The following is a 24,512-nucleotide window of genomic DNA, read 5'->3' on the forward strand; positions in this document are numbered from 1 at the left end:
GCCAACAGTTTTTTTTACTTAAACCTGTATTAAAGTTACTTAATTTAGACATATCTCACTAAAAATAGCACAATAACAATTTAATACATACTATATTTATTATAGCACCAAGAAAGTTTATCATAATGGAGGCAAATATGATGACATTCCTTGCGAAATGCGTTTCGTTGATCCAGCAGCATGATTTCCGAAGCACTAAAGGCAGACATTTATAATCCTCTGCAGTAGTAAATAATACTAGTGCAGCATGCAACAAGATCAGAATGGTAAACTGGATCACCATTGGCATTGTTCTAAAGAGAAAACATAGTAAGGTCATTTTGTTTAACCATATACAGTCAATCTATCACTCCAAATAAAATTGCATTTGAAAAATCATTCAACTTATGATTACATGTTCTACTTCGAACGGTACTTGTCTGGACAGACAATGAAACAGGATGGACTGAATTTTTTGCTAAACAGGTTTTTCACTGGTGGAAAAGTAGTAAGATATTGTGGCCAATTTTCACACCTCCACTGGGTGGTAACAGGCTGGTAGCGTCCGAAATTCAGGAGGTTGATATTACCATTCGCGTTCCCGATCAATTGGCTGTTATTTTGTTTGGGGCCTTCACCTAGAGTGCCTGCCTGTTTAAGGAAAGAGTGTACTTATAACTTGAAAATCAGAGTCCTATGACATACATGGGACCCCAATGTAATTTTATAATACCAATGAATGGACTATGCCAAAGGCAAGTTCTTTCAAATATTGTTGAGTAGAAGGGGAGCAGGAATGCTTCTCCTGACACCATAAAAATCTTCCCACATGCTGCTGCCCCTCCATGCCCTCCTCCTGCAGTTGCCTCCTGTCCTTAAGTTATTACTTCAGGCTTAGCTCCGTGTCGAAGCCACAAATACCGCCCCCTACCACCACCCCAGTTGACGAACTATCTTTGAGCACTTGCAACATATCGTACATGTTGAAGTCAGGTTTAACCATTAAAATGGCTTGAGGTTCTTGGCAAGGACATTAAACGGCCTGCCTTATGTTCACCCAAAGTTAAAGTTGACTCCACTATTTTTATCTTTTGGCCACACCAACAGAATTACAATACTCAGGTGGTTACTGAGCAGACTGTGCATTGAGGTTGCTATTTCACGAGTGAGTATTAGATGAGCTGGCCATGGAGCAGTTAATTTCATCAGAGAATTGAAAATTGGGCAGTGTCCATGACATGTGGGCAAAACTGATCAGTCAAATTACCACCCATGTGATGAAGATGAAAATTTACCCCCATTTGTGGATCTTTTACAGTCAGTGAGGACTTTTAGAATGTGCTAGACTTCCTTTCCTTTACATTAGTGGTACAGAGCAAAATGCAATCACCAAATGTTTGAACTATTATTAAGCTATCGTCCACCACTTCTTCCTCATATTTGATAAGCTGCCAGTTAATAGAATCCACATAATTTAGAAGCGAACAAGTGTACCCACGTGAAAACTAATGCTGTTCTTGCCATATCGCTACTAATGTCTTGGCATCTTTTTGTCCTGTTCACAGTATTTATGAGTCGTCCTTTTATTTTGTATGCAAATACTTCGTAACCTCAACTCTCAACTCAATGTGAAGTAAAAATGTCAGTAAAACCTTTTTTGTTTTGCGAGAGGGTGCTATTACATTTCTACAGCAGGCCTTGCCTTGCCCTGCTCATGCATCAACTGTTTAATACTACTGTCATTTGCATGAGGAAGAAATTAGTATTTGTCTCCTGCCACAAATTGTAGCCTTGTCACTAAATTGAATTCCCTCTGCGGCCACTATCTCAGCTTGAAGCAGACTGTTCACAACCTCAGTGTCCTATTCAACCCTGAGCTGAGTTTCCAACCCTACAGCCTCTCCATCACAAGGAGTACCTACTTTTACTTACATAATATCGCCCACCTCTGCCCTGCCTCTCTGTCAGCCTATGTGTTGCTGAAACTCTCATCCATGCCTTTGTCACCTCCAGACTCAAATATTCCAATGCTTTCTTGTCAGGCCTCCCATCCTTCAGCTTATCCAAAATTCTACTGCCCAAAGGCTATCCTGCAGCTAGTCCTGCACAACCATCAATCCCATCCTTGCTGGCCTTAACTGGCTCCTAGACTTCCAACAGCCCCAATTTAAAGTTCTTATAATCACATTTGAATCCCTTCATAGCCTTGCCCTTTTCCCTGCCCTAAAAGACTTACATGGAAGATTTGACCTTCCATCCCCTCCATCTGTTCAAAGTGCAGATGTCACCCTTTCACCTCCTCCCTTACACTATTAATGCACATTTGACCCCATAACTCCCTCCACCCCCCCACACTACACTGAAAATCCTAAGTACACCCCTTCCCCACCTCGGTGGCACCAGCTTTCCCTAGATGGGAAAGTGAAGGCGCGTGAGTGCCGGCTGCCGCTTGGAAGATCCCGGGCAGCAGGTAAGATCGCTGACAATTTTATTTCACTGTATTCATTTTCTTAATTTACATATTCAAAGTTGGGTCCCACTGCCCAGCGGTGGGGGCCGCCACGTAGCCTCGCCACCGCCGGGAAGATTGGGCCCTGTACTCCCAGCGTCGGGCTCTGTGGTGGGCTGCTGCCAGTACAATCTTCTGGCCCACCCCCACCACGGATTCCGACATCAGGACCTCACCAAAATCCAGCCCTTTTTTTCTTCATACGTACCAGGATTTCTTTTGCTTTTCATTTCGTCATTTCCTTTTCTCTCCATATCTCTTCCTCCTTCCCTTTTCTATTTTTGGTATATGCTTATCTGGTTTTTGAGAGCTTTTCATTATAATAGGCTTGGCTTGAAAAAAATATTAAATATATTTGCAAAGACACTTTTTGGCTTCTGAATAATACTATGGTAAATAAATAATAACACTGTCCCCAAAAGCTATGGAATCTAAAATAAAATAAGTTTCATAGTACACTATACCAAGCAGGAAAAAAAAGTACGCAAATCATCATTCAAGAGGGGAAGGCAAGGTATATTTACCTTGATGTAGGAAGTAAACTTTGTATTGCTGTGATAAATATAAGAACAATAAAAGCACACACCAGATTTGACTTGAAAACTTCATCTCGCATCTGTGAATACTGGAAGAAAGAAGCACAAAACATTAACAGACTATGTGTTGCAGATTCCACAGTGCTTTGCAATGATTTATCTGTCTCTATGGGGGTTCTGGGAAATTAGCAAGATGATGCCTACCAGAAGGATGGGCTGTGTCAATTAAAAAAAGAACAATACTAAATTTCTAATGCTATTGTCAGGGTTACTTTACAGGGAGTTTTAAAATATGATCTGATAAGTAACCAAATCTAATGGATGAACTATTAAAATAATCAGTCTTGATGAACACATTAAATTACCTTTCTTTTTTAATTATCTTTCCTTTCACAGTTTAATCATGTCTCTATTCATTTTATTAACCACTTTAAAACTTTCTTGTGTGAAAGGTATGCAATAATAGAAATGTTTACTTTTCAAATTTTGTGACTGCATCTTTTCCCCTTAAAGTTTTTATATCTTTGTTTCCACTTAAAAGTGTCCTATTTGCTAATGCTGCCAAAATGTGTATTTGTGGGCCAGCTACCTTTTCCTCCAGGCTGGAGTCTTTAAACATCAGTGAGAAAGGCTTGATATGCTCTCTTCTTAATTTATCCCCACTCCTTAAGTCGATGGTATGTTCTATTCGCTTGTTAATTTCCTCAGGCCCAGACTGGACATGCAAAGCTTGTGCAAGGTGGTTTGGAAGCAGATTTATTGAATTTCTTGTTAGGGCAGCCAGAGTCTAGGGAAAGCACATGCAAACAGAATAAACCCCGCTAGACCTCTGTTCAATTGCATTAGAGTGAATAGTTAAAGGACATGTGACAAGGTGGAGATTATCTCTTACTGAATCAAGATTTTTTTTCTTCCTTTTACTCCAAGATACTTGTTCTACAGGTACTGCATCCTTAGTATTTTGGATTAATGATTTTCACAGCATGTCTGCAATTTATCCGCGAAACCACATAAACACTGTACTGTAGATTTCAATGTCTCTAATTTTATTTTCCAATATTTATTGTTATAAATTTACATAAAACTTTTTGTTGAATTTTAATGGTAGAACAATTAATGTCATTTTGAAACAGAAAATAGTCTATCTTAACTCAAAGGATTAAAGGTTAAAAGACCAAATACTAAAGGTAGTGGTGGGGGATGGGGGGATAAAAAAAAAAGATAAAAAGGAGGAAAATCCCTTAAACATTTTGCTCAAAAATTCAAGTTTGATTTGATGCAAATCACATATGTATCAATCAGACTGATGAAATTTTTTCCTACAGCTTACTAACTGAAGAAGGTAGAAACACTCTGTAGTATATTTTAAGATTGGTTATTATCTGTTTGCCATCAGTGTTGTTCAATATATTTTAAGGGGTTGAAATTAGCCTTTGGTGAAAGCACAAAATAGTGATAGTGAATCAGTGGACTGTTTAACACTGCTTCCCATTTTATTTTCCATTGAAGTCCTTGCTTTCTCTGGTTTGATTTTTTTTTACTTTACTCATCATCATTTGCAAAAGATATGGCAAAACAGCCAAACAGTATGTTCATATTTCCAGATTGGAAAGGGAAATTAATGCTTCATGATCTGTTTCTCCTCCTTTCCTGGCCCACTGTCCGCAAAATAAACCAGGCAATATTAAGCACACCTCTCCTCTTCCTCTATGAGAAACTGTGCTATGTAATTATATTTTAATATCAAATTTTCATATTTTAATTAATTACTCATAATTTTTCAGTTGATAGTAACCCTGCTTTTTGACTGGTCCAGAACAGTGGCTTTAGTTTATTGGTACCAATAAAGCTAAATAGTTAATATGCCATATGTTTACCAGCAAGAAGTTCAAGCTTTGGCAGTATACAGCCATTAGCCATGACCTCAATGAAGCAACATTGAAAGCAAATATAACTAAAGCTATGACAATTTCTCTTATTTTAGATATAGCTTTGCTTAGTTCATGGTTAAGAGGATAAAACGCACACACCAACCATTTAAATTACAAAGTGGAAAACCTTGTCAAATGACCTTTAAGCATGTTACAATGCTCAGCAAACGTGCACTTTACAAAGTTAGTCATGTCTTAAAACCTTTATTTGTGAAACATACACTACAGGTTGAAGCTGCAATAACCCTTTCATAGGTTTGTAGAAATGCTTTGTGTTCAAATGTTTTACAGCACCTGGTAAAGAAGGACTACCATAATCTATAGTATATACAAATGCTGTTGTCATTTTGAAAGGCTGACAGATCAGAACATAATCAATTCATCTCTAGGCCTTTTGTTTGATCCCAGTTCTGATGGAGGTTATAGACAGGCTGTTCCCTCTGACTGCTGTGGGCAGTCCCAAAATGAGTCGAAATTGAGGCCCTAGTAGACATAAACCCATAGCATAGAAATAGTTTCAAATCTGGAGTTGATTTACACTGATTAGTAATCTTGCTCAGAGCTATAGAACAGAGAGTGTGGGAATGGAAATGTGACACTACTGAAGCAAAAGACTTTCTGATGTTGGGATTGAGGCATATTATTAGAGGGAAGGAGGAAGCTATGCATTGTAGCCATTTAGCCTGTGACATAGCAGACCTTGCAGTATGATGTATTGAGTGCAAAGTTTAATTCCCGAGCACTACACTGGGAAGCACAGAAATAAAAAGATAACTAAAGCAACAGAAAACTTACCAAAGTGGAATAAAGCTCCAGTAGTGAAGTCATTCCTTTTATTAAATTACTCGCGTTGCTCTCCATTTGATTATTGTGAATGTTTCTCAGCTGGTTCTTATCCTTCAGATAGATGCACTGTGTGACCACTTATTTAGGTTACTGTATTTCTAAGATATTGCTTTCCTGCTATGGACTATGGTTAAGTGACACAACAGCTCCTGTGTAAAGTCAGAATGACATCACTTTAATCACTTAAATAAGAATAAATCCATGGGGCAGGGATTCCACAGGAGATAGAAGTCCACTGTGTTATAAAATGCCAATAGCGGGCAATTCACAGTTCATAAGTAAAGGGTAATTTCCCATGCTTTCATTATGTTTTAAGGACATCAAACCCAAATTAATAAGATGAAAGAAAAATAATGATCTGGCAGTCCATACTTTAACTATCAGATTTTTTTATTAGACAATAAAAAAAAGAATAATTTCAAGTGTGTATGAAATACTTTGACCAAAGGAGTACTAAATAGCTGAGAAATATTCACAGCAATTATAAAGGAGAGAACTACTTCACCCAGGGGTTTAAGTTCCTTTTTTTCAAAAAATGTATGAGCAAGAAGTCTACATAATCAAATTAACGTTTTATACAGTGAGTCGTAAACCACCGTAAATGGCAACAAAAGACGATAACGCAATTGTTTACATTTTAAAAAGAAATGTAATGCCTATAATAACAAGCCACCTTCAAATTTGGAGAGGGTACTATTATGTCAGTTATAGCTGATATATAATGTTCTTTGAAGGAAAGCCTTTAAAAATGCATCACTAGATGACTATTCTTACTGTTGTAATAATTGATTGCGAAGTTGAACATTGTTAGACACTATAATAGAAATAATAAACTCAAAGGCATGCAGATTTTAGAAACAATGCAGATGTTCCATTCATTGTTATGTGATTAAGCGTGATTATTGACCAATTATATCTACTGAAAATGTTGCATGCATGGTTCTCATTATAAATGCAGGAGATGCTTATTGAGCTCTATCCCTTCAGTGCTGGACAATCATACCCACACTTTCCAGGTTCATTGACAGAGCCCAGCTTACCATATGACCATACGAATTAGGAGCAGAAGTAGGCCATTCAGCCCGTTGAGCCTGCTCCACCATTTAATAAGATCTTGGCTGATCTGTTTCTGTCTCGAATTCCACACTCCCATCTACCCCCTATAATCTTTGATTCCCTTGCCTAACAAGAATCTATCTACCACTGCCTTAAAAATATTCAATGACCCCGCCTCCACCACCTTCTGAGGCAGAGAATTCCAAAATCGCACAACCCTCTGAGAGAAAACATTTCTCCTTGTCTTTGTCCTAACAGGGTGACCCCTAATTTTCGCCCTAGTTCTGGACTCACCCACAAGAGGAAACATCCCCCCCACATTCATCCTGTCAAGACCATTCAGGATCTTATATACTTTAATCAAGTCTCCCCTCGCTCTTCTAAACTCCAGTGAAAACAAGCCCAGTCTGTCCAACCTTTCCTCAAAAGACAACCCGCTCATTCCAGGTATCAATCTAGTAAACCTCCTTTGAACTGCCTCCAACACATTCACAACCTTCCTTAAATAAGGAGAACAAAACTACACACAGTAGGTCTCACCAATGCCCCGTATAACTGAAGCATAACAGCCTTACTTTTATTTTCAATTCCTCTCGTAATAAAGGATAACATTCCATTAGCCTTCTTTCTTACTTGCTGTACCTGTATACTAACCTTTTGTGACTCATGCACTAGAACACCCTGATCCCTCTGCACCTTGGAATTCTGCAGTCGTTCCCCATTTAAGAAATACTCTGCTTTTTTTTCTTCCTGCCAAAGTGAACAACTTCACATTTTCCCACGTTATACTCCATCTGCCAGATTTTTGCCCACTCACTCAACCTATCTATATCGGTCTGCAACCTCCTTATGTCCTCTTCACAACATATTTTCCTATCTATCTTGGTGTCATCTGCAAACTTAGCTACCATGCCATCACTGCCCTCATCTAAATCATTGATGTAAATTGTAAAAAGTTGAGGTTCCAGCAGAGACCCCTGCAGGACTCTACTCGTCATATCCTGCCAATCGGAAAATGACCCATTTAAGCATACTCTCTGTTTTCTGCCAGGCAGCCAATCTTCGATCCATGCTAATGTGTTACCCCCTACACGATGAGCTCCTACTTTGCACAATAATCTTTTGTGTGGCACCTTGTCAAATGCCTTCTGGAAATTCAAGTACAGTACGTCAACGGGCTCCCCTTTATCCACAGCGCATGTTACTCCTTCAAAGAACTCCAATAAATTGGTTAAACATGATTTCCCTTTCACAAAACCATGCTGACTATTCCCGATTAACTTGAGTTTTTCTAAGTGCCCAGCTATAGTCTCTTTAATGATCGATTCTAACACCTTCCTCATGACAGACGTCAAGCTAACTGGCTTATAGTTACGTGTTTTCTGCCTCCCCCACTTCTTGAATAGAAGGGTTATATTTGCTACTTTCCAGTCTGATGGAACCTTTCAAGAATCTAGCAAATTTTGAAAGATTAACACAGTGTATTTTCTACCTCATTCGCCACCTCTTCTAAGAAGCTAGGATGAAGCCCATCAGGACCCAGGGACATGTCAGCCCACAGCTCCACTAGTCTGGTCAGTACTGCTTCCCTGGTGATTGTAATTTCACCAAGTTCCTCTCTTCCTTCCACCTCCTGATTTACAGCTATTTCTGGAATGTTTTTTGTATCCTCTATAGTGAAGACAAAAGCAAAATATTTGTTCATTTCATCCGCCATTTCCACATTATCTACTATTAACTCTCCATTCTCACTCTCCAGACAGCCAACACTCTACTTACTCTTTTCCTTTTTAAATACCTGTAGAAACTCTTGCTATCCGTTTTTACATCTCTAGCTAGCTTCCTCTCATACTCTAATTTCTTTCTCCTGGTTAACCTTTTAGTCATTCTCTGTCATTCTTGATATTCTGACCAATCATCTGACCTGCCACTCATCTTTGCATAATCATATGCTTTTTCCTTAAGTTTGATGCTTTCCTTAACTTCTTTAGTTAACCACGGATGGTGGGTCCTCCCCTTAGAATTTTTCTTTATAGTAGTAATATACTTATTCTGAGTATTCTGAAATATCCCCTTGAATGTCTGCCACTGCTTCTCTTTAGATCCATCTCCTAGCCAAGTAGCCCAGTTCACTTCAGCTAGCTCAGATTTCATGCCCACATAGTTGTCCTTGTTTAAGTTTAAAATACTAGTCTTAGACCCACTCTTCTCTCTTTCAAACTGGATGTAAAATTCAATCATATTGTGGTCACTGTTACCTAGAGGTGCCTTTACTCTGAGGTCATTAATTAATCCTGTCACGTTACACAATACCAAGTCTAATGTAACCTGCTCTCTGGTTGGTTCCAGAACATGCTGCTCTAAGAAACTATCTTGAAAGCATTCTATGAAGTCCTCATCCAGGCTACTATTGCCAATCTGATTTTTCCAGTTTATGTGTAGATTAAAATCACCCATGATTATAGCCATCCCTATATCACAAGCACCCAATATTTCTTCTTGGATACTTTGTCCTACATTGGGATTTTTGTTAGGGGACCTGTAGACCACTCCCACTAGTGACTTCTTTCCCCTACTATTCCTCCTCTCCACCCAAATCAATTCTACATCCTAATCTCCTGAACCAAGGTCATCTCTAACTATTACTCAGATACCATCCTTGATTAACAGTGCTACCCCTCCACCTTTACCAGCTTCCTATTTTTCTTGAATGTTGTATATCCCTTAATATTGAGGACCCAATCCTTGTCATTCTGCAGCCATGTGTCCGTAATGGACATCAGATCATATTTATTTACTTCAATGTGCGCGATCAGTTCATCTACTTTGTTATGAATGCTGCGCGCATTCAGACACAGAGCCTTTAGTTTTGTCTGAAGCTTGCAGATACCATCTCCACAGATGGTATCCACTACGTTTTGATCAAGCTACCATGAGCAATATGGTAAGAGATTCGACTTCCTTATCAATTTTCACTTCCTTTTCTCCTTTATTCTCAAACTAAACAGCAATCATTAGCAGACTGTTCTTTCCTGTTAGAAGAAGTCCACAAAACATCACACATTTTGATACTACACATAATGACTATTTCTCCCTCATTAATAAAACCAGTTAGCACTGTAACACAATTTTTGCATCATTCTGTAACACATTTTTTTGGTCATCTGCAAAGAAAGCCTGACAGCAAGGTTTTACTGTAGCTGATTATGTCCAGCCATCCAAAATGCCATAATCTGTTTATTCCCTCTTTCAGATGCTAACTGATCTGTGTATTTCCACTATTATATAATTATATTTCAGATTTCTAGCATTTCATTTTTCCTTTTTATTTACTATATCTTGATATTTTCAGATTACAAATGGAAAATTAATGTTAATTTGAAGGAATTTACCTAGAACAGCAATTGACTAGTGAGTGAATAACTGGGTCCATGAGCAATAATCAAATCATTATGACAGTAGCCTTCAGAAAGAGTATCTCAGGATAGAACAATAAAAGGCTCTTATCCTTTGATGCTGCACATTGAAGACAATTCTATTTTGACCTGCTTATGACATGCTGACAGTATAATCGACTTGATTACATGCAGATAAATGAGAAGGTCGGTGTAATAACAAAATAACCACTGAGTGTAGTTTTCAACAAAAGGTTTAAATCATTTCCCCCCCCACCCCCTTTCCTTGTTTGTACACACAACTGCCACTGTAAAACATTTCTGTAAATTGATCTGGCAGAAGAAACAGGGCACTATCAGTAATTGCTAAAACCTTTTATCTTAACGCCACCTGAATCCCTGAGATCCTACAATGCTCTTGAATGCTCAAACTCTCTGCAGAATTTAACGTTTGCTGTTGGAATCACCCGCTGTTCTGGAACAGACAGAAAAGACGAATCTGAAAAATGAATATGGTTCCAACTTTTCCTCTCCAATCCAAATTGTCAACATTGACTCAATGGGCAACACTTTCATTTCAGAAACTGATGGAAGCAGGAAAAGGAGAGGAAGAGGGGAAAGGAGAAGATGAAAGGCAGGGAGGAACAGAAGAGATGAAAAAGAGAGGTAGAGGAAGGTAAATGGGGAAGGAAGTGGGGAAGGGAGGGAAGTGAAGGAGGAGGAGAGAGAAGGGGGGGAGAATCAGGAGATACATGAGGGAGAAAGAAGAGGACAGTGTGCAGAGGGTATGGTGAGATGGAGATAGGAGAGGAGGGTGAGAGGCAAAGAGCAAGGAAGGCACCTGCTTGATTGGCACCAGGTTTCTCAGATGGTCCAATAGTGGTGAACCAAATGTTGAGCGGCGCAGAACTGAAATATTTGTTGTACTACCCCTGTCTCTACAAAAACTGTGGTTTGCTGCTAGCCCCTCTCAGCATTGCGCGCCGGTATCCCAGCCAGCTGACATTCCTGAGATATTAGAGTGGTGAACTGCAACAGGGCGCCTATTTGGCATTTGCAGCTCTCCAGCCCAAATCAAATAAGGCCAATGCCTCAAAATATTGGTGACTTTTTCACTGCCAGAACGGGCAACTGGCCAGCTCACTTTGCCAGTTGTCTGATCAATAGTGAAAATCAATCCCACTCAGTGCCCAGTTGGTGAGAGATGAGAGATGTGAGCAACATAATTCTTCATGTAAATACTTGCTATCTGGGAATCTTTCACAATGCTTTTGTACTTTGGCAGTATACTATCTCAGGATTATTCAGCCAGAGGTATACGTTTAGATGATTGTTTAGTAACCAGCAGTATCCTCTGCAGTCTTGGTTAATGGACCCACTATAAGATAATATGTACAATGAAGCATTTGGTGCAACAAGAATCCTAATTGAACAGGTTATTGGAATACTGAAATCCTGCTTCAGGTGTCTGGATAGATCTGGGAAGCACTCCAGTACAGCCATGCAAGGGTTTCAAGAATGATAGGGACATGGAGCATGCTGCACGATTTGCAATTTGCAAAAGATTTACATAGGATTACTTAGGATATACATCACAGAAACAGGCCATCCAGACCAACCAGTCCATGCCGGAATTTATGCTCTAATCTAGACTCCTCCCATTTTTCCTCATCGAAATCTATTATTGTAACCCTTTATTCCCTTCTCCCTCATATGCATGTCTACCTTCTCCTTAAATGCATCAATATTATTCGCTTCAACCACTCCCTGTGGTAGCGAGTTCCACATTCTCACCACTCTTTGGATAGAAAATTTTGAATTCCCGATTGGATTTCTTGGTAATTATCTTCTCTTGATGGCCTCTAATTATGCTCTCCCCAACAAGAGGAAACATTCTCTCTGTATCCATTCTAGCAAAAACATTCATAATTTTAAAGACCTCTATTAGGTCACTCCTCAGCCATTGTTCAAGAGGAGACCCAGCCTGTACATCCTTTCCTGATATGTATACCACACACTTATTTTCCCCTTTGTGAATGAGGAAGAGAAAGAAGAAGAAAGGAGAAGGAGGAGGTGGCATTGGCTGCCATTACCACCACTTTCCATTATTCCTATATTATCTTGTTAGTTTTTCTCTTCTCTGTGTCCAGGAGCCAGACCCTTTCCCTTCTTTCTGCCAGAAGAACCTTCATAGGGACATCAGTAAATTTTGGGGCTTGTTCCACTGTCAGGGCACCCGAAGATGCTCCTTCTTCAGACATCGCTACCTCGATTTCTAAAAGTCTCCTTCCCCTTAAAACAGCTGCTGTGATTTATATGCTGCTGTTATGCTAGCTCTCAATATCAGTTGACCCTTATCAGTAGAGACACATCTCTCAGACTTCCCTGAATATTAAATTAGTACTGCCCTGGGAAAATAAGTTACAGCAGGATCAAGCCAATGGGTGGAAATCCCACCCAGTCACACTTACGCTGGGAAAAACAGAGTTGGAGGAAAATCCAGGCTCTACTCTTTTGATTCATTGATCACTGCTCTGCAGTGTTCAGCTAAAACCCCTCAACTGCCTTCATTTCCTTAGCCATTTCAATATCATTTATAAAATATCTCTGTCAGAACCTTTTTTCTTCCTGCACGCAATACTTTCCTTTTAGGAACATAGGGAACAGAGCAACATACGAAGAGTAGGCAGAAGTAGGCCATTTGGCCCTTCGAGCCTGCTCCGCCATTCGAGAAGATCATGACTGATCTGGTTGTGATCTCAACTCCACTTTCCTGGCTGCCCCAATAACCCTTGACTCCCTTGTCTATCAAAAATCTCAGTCTTGAATAAATTCAATGACCCAGCCTCCACTGCTTTCTGGGGAGTAGAATTCCACAGACTAACGACCTTTTGAGAAAAAAAATTCCTCTTCATTTCCCTTTAAAAGGGAGACCTCTTATTCTTAAACTGTGTCCCCTAGTTCTAATCTCCCAACAAGAGGAAATATCCTCCTGGTATCCACTCTATTAAGTCCCCACAGGATCTTATGTGTTTCAATAAGATCACCTCTCATTCCTCTAAACTCCAATGGGTATAGGCCCAATCTGTTCAACCTTTCATCATAAGATAAACCAGAATTAGTCGCACGAACCTTCTCGGAACTAATTCAAATGAATTTATATTCTTTTTCAAATAAGGAGACCAAAACTGTACACAGTACTCCAGACGTGGTCTCACCAAGGTCCTGTACAGCTGCAGTAAAACTTCCCTACTTTTATACTCGATTCCTCTTGCAATAAACCCCAACATTTCATTTGCCTTCCTAATCACTTGCTGTACCTGCATACTAACCTTTTGTGATTTATGTACCAGGACACCCAGATCCCTCTGTGCCACTGAGTTCTGCAATCTCTCTCCATTTAAATCGTGTGCAGCTTTTCTATTCTTCCTGCCAAATTGGACAAGTTAACATTTTCCCACATTATACTCCATCTGCCAAATTTTTGCCCACTCACTTAACCTATCTATATCCTTTTGTAGACTCTTTACCTCCGCTTGACAACTTACTTTCCTTCCTATCTTGGTGTCATTGGCAAATTTACCTTTTTTTAAATTTGTTCATGGAATGTGGGCATCACTGGCTAGGACAGCATTTATTGCCCATCCCTATGGAGCTACCATACATTGAGACCCTCCATCCAAGTCATTGATATAAATTGTAAACAGAACTGATCCCTGTGTCACTCCAGTAGTTACAACTTGCCAACCCGAAGAAGACCCACTTATTCTTACTCATGCTTCCTGTTAGCTAACCAGTCCTTTATCCATGCTAATGTATTACTTCCTACACCATGTTCTCTTATCTTGAGTAGCAACATTTGATGTGACACCTTATCAAATACCTTTCGAAAATCCGGTTCCGAAGAAGGGTCACTGACCTGAAACGTTAATTCTGCTTCTCTTTCCACAGATGCTGCCAGACCTGCTGAGTGGTTCCAGCATTTCTTGTTTTTATTTCTCTCATACCCTACTTTCTCCCTGTTATTTTTGTCATTCATTGCTGGTTCTTAAAATCTGTCCAATCTTCTGACCTACCACTAATGTTTGCAGATTTGTACAGTGTTTCTATTAATTTGATACTATCCTTAACTTCCTTATTTAGCCACGGATGATGCATCCTTCTTATAGAATCTTTCTTTCTCACTGGGATAAATCTTTGCTGAGAGTTTTTAAATATCTCCTTAAAAGTCTGCCACTGCAACTCTACTGTCCTACCTTTTAACTTAGTTTCCCAGTTCAGTTTAGCTTGCTCTGCCTCCATACCCTTGTAATTACCTTCATTTAGGTTTAAAACACTAGTCTTAGACCCACACTTCTCCCCTTGAAATTCTATCATGTTACTATCGTTGTCACCTAGAAGCTCCTTTACCATGAGATTATTGATCAATCCTGTCTCATTGCACATTACCAGGTCTAGAATAAACCTGCTCCCTAGTTGACTTTCGAATATACTGCTCTAAGAAATTGTCCTGAATACACTCTATGGGCTGGATTTTATTTTCCCACTGCCGGGAGCAGCGGTGGGCGAAAAAAATAACGGCCTGCACCGTGCCGCCACGCCACCATGATCTTGAGCATGGCAGTTCATTTAGATATGCAGGCCAGCCAAACCCTCCCTCCCCAATCACATGGAGGGGGTGACCTCGGTGACGCCGTGAATGGCGTAAGCTGTCTCTGCACAGGCACTGAAGCCATTTTTAAAGGGCTGCCAGCCCTGCTCAGAGAATGCAGAGTTGCCCCCACCCACCCACTACACTAAAAATAAATATTTGACCCGTTGTCCCCCCCCCAAAATACTGAAATTGCAGAGTTGACCCCTTCTTCCCCTCAACTGCACAAAGTGCAGAGGTCACCCCTATCCCCCACATTAAAAATACCTTTCGAAATACCCCCCCCACCACCACTACACTAAAAATGCTCTGATTCCTCCCTTCCCCACCTTGGTGACCCCAGCTTTCCCTGGATGGAAAAGTGAAGGCGTGTGAGTGCGCCCATCACACTGAAGATCCGGATCCGACAGTAAGATCACGGGGCATTGGATTTAAATGTATGCATAAAGTTAATTTCAATATTTAGAATCGGGTCCCGTCGCCAAGCTGTGGGGGGGCCACCACGGAGCCTCGCCGTCACTGGGAAAATCGAGCCCAGCAATCCTGGCGTTGGGCTCCATGGTGGGCTGCTGCCACTACGATCTTCTGACACCCCCCACCACGAAGCCCGACGCGGGAGCTCAACAAAATTCAGCCCTATGAACTCATTTCCAGGCTACTTTTGCCAGTCTCATTCACCCAATCTCATTTGCCCAATCTACATTGTCTGAATTAATTGCTGCTCAAGCATATATTCAGCCAGCCAGTGTGGTCATGATGGGCCGAATGGCCTCCTTCTATGCTGCAACGATTCTGTGATTCTGTGATATGTTGTGTCCAACTCATTTTGTGATTCCAGTTTACCCCTTGAGCATCAACTGGCCCTCCTAGTTTGAGATCATTTCTAGATTTCAGCAGTTTGCATTGAGTTTCTGAATCTAAATTGTTAACATAGATTAGACAGAGCATGTCAAGAGTAAAGGATTCATCTGTAGTTAGTGCAACATACAATTGGAATATTTCTAAACATTCCTAATTGTTACTGTGCTTCATATTTTCTCTTCCTGTCATTGCCTTGTGGGATTTCTTGCTCTTCCTGCCATTGTCCTATGTTACTTCCAAAATATGGCTAGTTGATCATCCATGAAACAGCTCATACAAGTTTATCATAACAGATTTGGTATAAATTAATTTAGGCAAACAAAAATTTCAATGTTAGTTGTAGTTAAGAACTCAGATATTCATGATCTGTTTAATAAGTGAATCTTTAAACATGGGGAGACATTTTCTCAACTATTATTAAATTAAATGTAATAGGCAATTTAATTATTAAAGGTAGTCAATATTCTAATTATGAAATTCAATGAATACAGGCAATGGGGATCTTGAACTCTGGCGCCGGCGAGAACCCCTGTGTTGCCCCTTCTGTGCGAGGCCCACTGAATCAAGTGCCAATTAGGCACTTAACTGGACAGCAGCAGGCCTTCCATGGGAATCAAGGAATCCAGCGATGGATGTCCCGCCATCTGAGAGCTGCTGGCCAATCAGAGGTCGGCAGCTCTTTAACTAAGCAGCGCCACCGTGGAGGTGGAGCTGCCGGTGGAGCACCCACCCGAGGCCTAGGAATGGCACTGGACCCAGGCCATAGATAGGTCAAGGCAGGAGGGGTCTCACGGGATAGGGGTCACGGGGGAGGGGGTGTAGGAGGGTCAGCAGCAAGGGCAGGGGGGGTGAGTAACTTCATTATAAAATGGAATTAATTCCTTCCCCCTACCCTGCCTCCTCCGACATCAAGGACCATATTTGCGGTTGATGACAATTTTGCCTCAACTAGCTCCTGACAGACACTGACACCTAGGGTATTTCAGTCCTGATTCCATGATGCTGTGCTGCATTCCTGACCATCTTATGCCAGGAGTCGCCACTGGCCCTCTGAAAATTCATGGCGTTATTGTCTTGGACAACCCATGAAGAATAGCCACTTGCAAGGGTATAGGAGGGCAAGTAATGCCAATGGAAGATGAAACCCAAGCCAAGCAAAGAGCTAACACCTTTAGGAAGAGGAGAGGGAAAGAACTGTCAGAAAAAGAAGGGATTGAAGAAAAAAGGACATTTAAAGTAATTGATCTGAAATTACAAAAGACTCATAGGGTGGAATCTTCCCAGTTCTGCGGGGGCGGGCTTCAAAGCCTGGGAGGAATATGCGTCGGTTCAGTGGCCCAACATGTTCTCTCCTCTAGGTGATTTTCCTGGAGGTGGGTCAGCACCTGCAGAGGCTACCCACCTGGCAGCAGTGGGTTGCCAATCTGCATAACTAAATGCCATTTGTGAGCTAATTGGAGCCACCACCAGGATCTTCCCAGCGACAGACGAACCCCCCTCCGCTGAGGTCCAAACCCGACAAACTCCTCAATGTGGCTTGCTGGCGGCTAGCTTGGAGAGCCCATGACGCCTCCTGTTTTCACCCCTACCCCTGCTCACTGCCCCCTCCCCTCCCCCACTGGAGCTGCAGCCATCAGTGGGCCATAGCTGCTGCTGCTGGCCATCTTGTGGAAAGAATTCCCCTCCACGGGGGTGGCCTCACAGCTGTGGCAGAGCTTTTTTTAAAATAGATTTAAACCTCTTCAAAGGCCGTCTCAATGTGGAGGCATCCTCATGTTCCCTGTCCAACAGTGGCAGTGCCCACCTCCAGTGGTCGAGCTGCCGTCCTTCCAAGGCTGCAGACCTTCTGATTGGGCCTGCAGCCTCAGGGAGCTGCCCACCACTTCACCTCCCGGGCAGGCACCCTGACAGGCAGAGTCAGGGTGGGACCCAGAATAGACCCCAACCCATGCTCATATCCTAAGAAGATTCCACTCATAGACTCTTTACTTCTTCTCATCCTCCTCAACCTGTCTGTCAGCTTTGACAGTATTAACCACTCTAAATTTTTCCAATGGTAGGAATACCAACGTTTCCCTCCAAGTTGCCAACCATCCTCATTTGGACACTATCATTCCTTCATTATTGTTGAATCAATATCTTGGAATTCCTTAACTAACTTCATGGGAATACCATCACGACAAGGACTGTGGAGTTCATGAAGAAGGCCCACCATTACATTCTCCAGGCAACTAGAAATGAGCAATGCACCCAGCATCACCCACATCCCAAGAACAAATTTTAAAAAAAAATTGGGAGGGTGGTCCTGGGGTTTGGAAGCAGTGGTCATGAGATGTGGAAGCACTGGGTAAAATGGTGATGATGATTGACAGCACTGAGAACTAGGGTCTGGCAGGGATGATAATAGGATGGCGGGATATGGCAGTGCAGGTGGTGGGATGTTGTACGAGTGGGAGATGAGCGCAGCGTTTTGGAGCCTTGCGACAGAGATGGTCTTTTTGTGGGATATGTCGAGCATTCTTTGTTCCAGTCCTACTCAGGCCCCCTCCCCCAACTCTTTTTCCGGTACATTGATGACTGTATCGGTGCCGTTTCCTGCTCCCGCCCCGAACTGGAAAACTTTATCAACTTTGCTTCCAATTTCCACCCTTCTCTCACCTTTACATGGTCCATCTCTGACACTTCCCTTCCCTTCCTCGACTTCTCTGTCTCCATCTCTGGGGATAGGTTGTCTACTAATATCCATTATAAGCCCACCGACTCCCACAGCTACCTCGACTACACTTCTTCACACCTTACCTCCTGTAAGGACTCCATTCCATTCTCCCAGTTTCTCCGTCTCTGACGCATCTGCTCTGATGATGCTACCTTCCATGACGGTGCTTCTGATATGACCTCCTTTTGTCAACCGAGGATTTCCCCCCACTGTGGTTGACAGGGACCTCAACCGTGTCCGACCCATTCCCCGCACCTCTACCCTCACCCCATCCCCTCCCTCCCAGAACCGTGACAGGGTTCCCCTTGTCCTCACTTTTCACCCCACCAGCCTCCATATCCAAAGGATCATCCTCCGCCATTTCCGCCACCTCCAGCGTGACACCACTACCAGTCGCATCTTCCCCTCCCTTCCCCTGTCAGCATTCCGAAGGGATCGTTCCCTCCGCGACACCCTGGTCCACTCCTCCATTACCCCCACCACCTCGTCCCCGTCCCAGGGCACCTTCCCCTGCAATTGCAGGAGGTGTAATACCTGCCCATTTACCTCCTCTCTCCTCACTATCCCAGGCCCCAAACACTCCTTCCAGGTGAAGCAGCAATTTACTTGTACTTCTTTCAATGTAGTATACTGTATTCGCTGCTCACAGTGTGGTCTCCTCTACATTGGGGAGACCAAGCACAGACTGGGTGACCGCTTTGTGGAACATCTCCACTCAGTCCGCAAGCAGGACCCTGAGCTTCCGGTTGCTTGCCATTTCAACACTCCCCCCTGCTCTCATGCTCACATCTCTGTCCTGGGATTGCTGCAGTGTTCCAGTGAACATCAACGCAAGCTCGAGGAACAGCATTTCATTTACCGATTAGGCACACTACAGCCTGCCGGACTGAACATTGAGTTCAATAATTTCAAAGCATGACAGCCCCCCATTTTACTTTCATTTTTAGTTATTTTTTCTTCCTTTTTTTTTTACATTCTTTTTTACATTTTTTACAATCTTTTTTTTTGCATTTATTTCATTTCATCTTAGTTTGTTCAGTTTGCTTACCCACTGTTTTTTTTCAGGTTTGCACTTGCTGCTGTTCAATATTCAGTGTATTTATACCTAGTCTGTACTAATGCTTTGTCTTTCAACACACCATTAACATATTGTTTGCCTTTGCTCTGTGACCTTTTGGTCAGCTATGTGACCTGGTCCAATCTAGACCTCCTTTGTTATCTCTTGCCCCACCCCCCACCTCACTTGCTTATAACCTGTGACTTTTCTAATATTTGCCAGTTCCGATGAAGGGTCACTGACCCGAAACGTTAACTCTGCTTCTCTTTCCACAGATGCTGCCAGACCTGCTGAGTGGTTCCAGCATTTCTTGTTTTTATGACAGAGATGGTGGTGTTTGGGACCACTAGGGAGGATGTTGTTAGCTGTGGGTGCCCTGGGAGAAGAGTTTCAGGGTGCCACTGGTGATTGCGGTTTCCTCAAGGGCATGTTAGCAACATAAATGCATGGGTGTTTGGTGTGAGAATGGTGTGAGAGGTGTCAAAAGATAATAGGGGGAAAAGAGGCGCATGCTCAGTTGAGAGATTCGAGTCGCAGGAGGAGGAGATTTCTGAAAATGTTTCCTGAGCAGTAGGTTAAGGAAACCTGCATTATTTAATTTATTAATGGGTTGCTGTACTGATTTTAAAGATTTTAAAGGTTTTGGATGCCAATTCCCAGTTATGGTCAGGACTCCAGTGGGAGAATCATAGGGGAAGTGCAGCAGGATGGAGGCAGGATCAGACCTTTTTGGAGTTCGGGCAAGTGGAATCACCAACACCACTTATCTTGGAAATGAAACTGTGAGGATTCATAGATGACTAAGCATTAGTGCCACTTAACTTGGAGGTTAAGCTTGAAAACACAATTATAGGCAAGCATAAAGGCTACTTTTGGAGGTGGTGGGGAAACAGCTGGTGGCTATCACCTGCCAACCTCCCAATGCCACCTGGAAATCTGCTTGGGAGGAAAATGCACTCCAGAATTAAATAGCAAAACTTACAGCGATGTGGGAACCAGACAAGCAGGGCTGAATTTTACCGGCCCCGTGATGCTGCGGGTCGCAGCGTGGGGGCCAGTAAAATGCTACGGGGAGAGACCCGCCTTGATCCGCGAAGAGAAGGGCACGCTGCATATTACCAGTGGTGGGGGGACCTCGATGTGGCCCCCCACCCCGCCGCCAGGTGGCGGGCCCTTCATCTCCATATTACAATGAGCCCTAATGACATTCACATTAACTTACCGGCAGGCGGCAGCCCTCCCATTCCGATATTATGGCCGCCATTCGTGCTCTGCGCACCTTCGGAACTCTGCATGGAGTTCCGGGTGAGAACCTGGCGGGGAGGGGGAAGCAATAGAATTTTCAGGGCGGGAAGGGTGGAGGAGTGGGGAAATCAATTTTAATTGGATGTAGGGATGGCGGGAAGGGGTTGAAAGGCAAAAGATTGAAGGTTGGGGACAAAGTTCGGGTCTTTGTTAAATGAATGGATGGTCATTTCAGGCAATGAAATGACAATGGGGGCGTGGGTTGGGGAAGGGCCTCTATCTCCTTATTATTTATTAAAAACATATTAAGTGCAATCCATCTTTAAAAATGTAAATGTGTGTTAAGGGCTTAAAGCCCTTTAAAAATGGTGCTGGCACCTGCGTGGTGGCACTGGACGCCATTGACGGGACACGTCAGCCGCCCCCTTATGTCATTGGGGGCGGCCGCTCTGCCCCCTCTATTTAAATGAGCCCCCGCGCGTAGCTTCGCGGGGGTTCAGGGATGGCGCATCCGTGCGGAATGCACTCCATTTTTAGAGTGTGTCGCCGTGAATTGTGGTGCACTCAGAAAATTCAGCCCCTAGAGTTGATTGGTACATAAGAGTTTCTCTGCGCGGAGGAGCTGCGACACAAAACTTAAGTGTTACAGCACTGTCACTGGCTAGAAGGTGCAATTACAGCATAATGAGTTTACATAGGCAGTTTGCACTATGAATATGGACATAGGAATTTATAATGGAGAATTTTGGCAGGAAGTGTGTAGTGGTGAGACATTTTAATATATTATGGACTTTAAAAAAATAAATATTTCTAAAATAAAATAGATCTCCCATGGGATCTGGAGAATGGTTGTTATGCTTAGCTGCTATTCTGCCCAGTCCCTGTGGAAATCCAGGTAATTATTGCTGCTTGTAATTGTAACCAGTTATAACTGAGGTCAGTTAGAAGTCAGTAAATTGCTTATAAATTTTATGCTCCAGGTCAAAGGCTGGCTTTCTTTTAAAAGATTATGTTGTGATACTTTGGAGTGTAATATCTCATGTGTAACATCAGGACTGTGATAGACACGCACAACCTTCAAGGCACAAATAACGAAAGGCTTTGCTGAAATACACTGCAGCTCCAAAAGACAAAAAGGCTTTATTTGTAACAAAAACCTTATTTTCAATGCTATAGTATCCATTGTGATGCATCATGTTAGGCCTCTATTGGTAAATCTGTCCTGTCAATGATAACAGATTGACTATTATTTCTGCAGCTACACTGTCATACTTATTACAAATTGTTTAATAATTAATTTTATCAGAATTGATCCAAGTGCCAGTGAAGTTTACTCATTTGGAACTGATCCATTAAATACCAAATAAGAATTCACTTAAGCAAGTTTATTAATCTGAAGGGTTTCATTCCTAATGCTACAATTACTCTGCAGCAAGTGTACCAACATCAGTAGGTCAACGGAGGCTGTCTCATATTATAAAATGGAGGAAGTCAGAATTCCATATATTTATATGCAAACACATGAACAGACTGCTGCTTACAAGCTTCTCACTGCAGCTACTATTTTATTCAGTGATTACTGACTGCAGACAGGACAATCTATTTCACTCTGTTAAAACTATCGCGGTTTTCAAGTTTCTTTTGGAAAACTTTTGAAATCACGTTTGAAAAGTGAGCTTCATGTCAGCTATGGGATTTAGAAGCAGTTTGGGTAGAGATGAGAAATTAAAACAAGAAGTCACGTGTGGGAGTGGTGTACAGGTCCCCTAACAGTAACCACACAGTAGAATGTAGTATAAAGGAAGAATGGGAGCTTGTCAGAAAAGTATGACAATACTCATGGGGGATTTTAATCCACATATTGACTGCAAAAAGTCAGATGGGCAAAGGTAGCCTAGATGAGGAGGTCAGCATGTTCTGGAACCAACCAGAGAGCAGGCTATACTAGACCTGGTATTGTGAAACAAGATAGGATTAATTAATGACCTCATAGTGAAGGTGCCCTTAGGTAGCAGTGATCATAATATGATTGAATTTTACATTCAGTTTGAGGGAGAGAAGAGGGGGTCCAAGACTAGTATTTTAAACTTAAATAAGGACAATTATGAGGGCATGAAAGCAGAGCTAGCTGAAGTGAACTGGCAAATTAGGTGAAGGGATAGGTCAATAGAGATGCAGTGGCAGCCATTTAAGGGGGTATTTCAGACTACACAGAATAAATACATTCCAATGAGAAAGACAAATTCCAAGGGGAGAACCCATCATCCGTGGTTAACTAAAAAGTAAAAAATGGGATCAAACTTATAATTATCAAAGATGGGTGGCAAGTCAGAAGATTGGACAGAATATAAAAAACAGCAAAGAATGACTAAAAGATGAATAAGGAGGGAGAAATTAGCACACGAGAGAAAGCTAGCTAGAAATATAAAGACAGATAGTAAGAGCTTCTATAGATATTTTAAAAAGAAAAGTTAACAAAGTGAACATTGGTCCTATAGAAAATGAGTCTTGGGAATTAGTAATGGAAAATAAGGAGATAGCAGGTGAATTGAACAGGTATTTTGCATCAGTTTTCACTATAGAGTATACAAGTAACATCCCAGAATTAGTTGTAAATCAGGAAATGGGAGAGAGGAACTCAAGAAAATTACCAGGGAAGTGGTACTGAGCAAATTGTTGGAGCTGCAGGCTGACAAGTCCCCGGGTCCTGATGGACTTCATCGTAGGGTCTTAAAAGAAGTGGCTAGTGAGATAGTTGATGAGTTAGTTTTAATTTTCCAAAGTTCCCTAGATTCGAGGAAGGTTCCATTAAATTGGAAAATAATGAATGTAACTCCTTTATTCCAAAAGGGAGACAGAAAGCAGGAAACTACAGGCCAGTTAGTTTAACATTTATCATAGGGAAGATGTTAAAAACTATTATTAAAGATGTTGTAGCACGGCACCAAGTAAAATTCAAGGTAATCAGGCAAAGTCAACATGGTTTTGTGAAAACAAAATCATTGTTAACAGTTTATTGGAGTTCTTTGAGGAAGTAACATGTGCTGTGGATAAAGGGGAATCTGTGGATGTACTATACGTAGATTTCCAGAAGGCATTTGATAAGGTGCCACATCAAAGGTTATTGCGGAAAATAAAAGCTCATGATGTAGAGAGTAACTTATTGGCATGGATAGAAGGTCGGCTAGCTAACAAGAAACAGAAGGTAGGCATAAATGGGTCATTTTCTGGTTGGATAGTTGTAACGAGTGGTGTGCCACAGGGATCAGTGCTGGGGCCTTAACTTTTTACAATTTATATAAATGACTTAGGGTGAAGGGACCGAAGGCATGGTTGCTAAATGCTGATGACACAAAGATAGGTAGGAAAGTAGATTGTGAAGAGGACATAAGGAGGCTACAAAGGGATATAGATAGGTTAAGTGAGCAGGCAGAGACCTGACAAATGGAGTAATAATGTGGAAAAATGTGAAATTGTCCATTTTGGCAGGAAGAATAAAAAAGCATATTATCTAAAAGGTGAGAGATTGCAGATCTCTGAGATGCAGAGGGATCTGGGTGTCCTAATGCATGAATTGCATAAGGTTAGTGTCCAGGTACAGCAAGTAATTAGGAAAGCTAATAGAATGTTATTGTTCATTGTGAGGGCAACTGAATACAAAAGTAGCGAGGTTATGCTTCAATTATACAGGGCATTGGTGCGACCACATCTGGAGTACTGTGTACTGTAT

At 41.8% G+C, this 24,512-nt stretch overlaps 1 protein-coding gene across 1 annotated transcript in view; it reads right to left on the reverse strand.

The window, feature by feature from the left end:
• The window catches only part of adcy8 (adenylate cyclase 8 (brain)), a 131,945-nt gene that overhangs the window by 54,756 nt on the left and 52,677 nt on the right, over positions 1 to 24,512 (reverse strand). The window contains exons 8-10 of the mRNA XM_068030851.1: positions 3,614 to 3,811; positions 3,013 to 3,113; positions 92 to 293 (exon numbers count right to left, since the gene is read on the reverse strand). Of these exons, the coding sequence (XP_067886952.1) occupies positions 92 to 293; positions 3,013 to 3,113; positions 3,614 to 3,811 (501 nt within the window). The remainder of the gene's footprint in view (positions 1 to 91; positions 294 to 3,012; positions 3,114 to 3,613; positions 3,812 to 24,512) is intronic.

Source organism: Heterodontus francisci, chromosome 5 (assembly GCF_036365525.1).
Source record: "Heterodontus francisci isolate sHetFra1 chromosome 5, sHetFra1.hap1, whole genome shotgun sequence".
Classification (NCBI taxonomy): Eukaryota; Metazoa; Chordata; class Chondrichthyes; order Heterodontiformes; family Heterodontidae; genus Heterodontus; species Heterodontus francisci.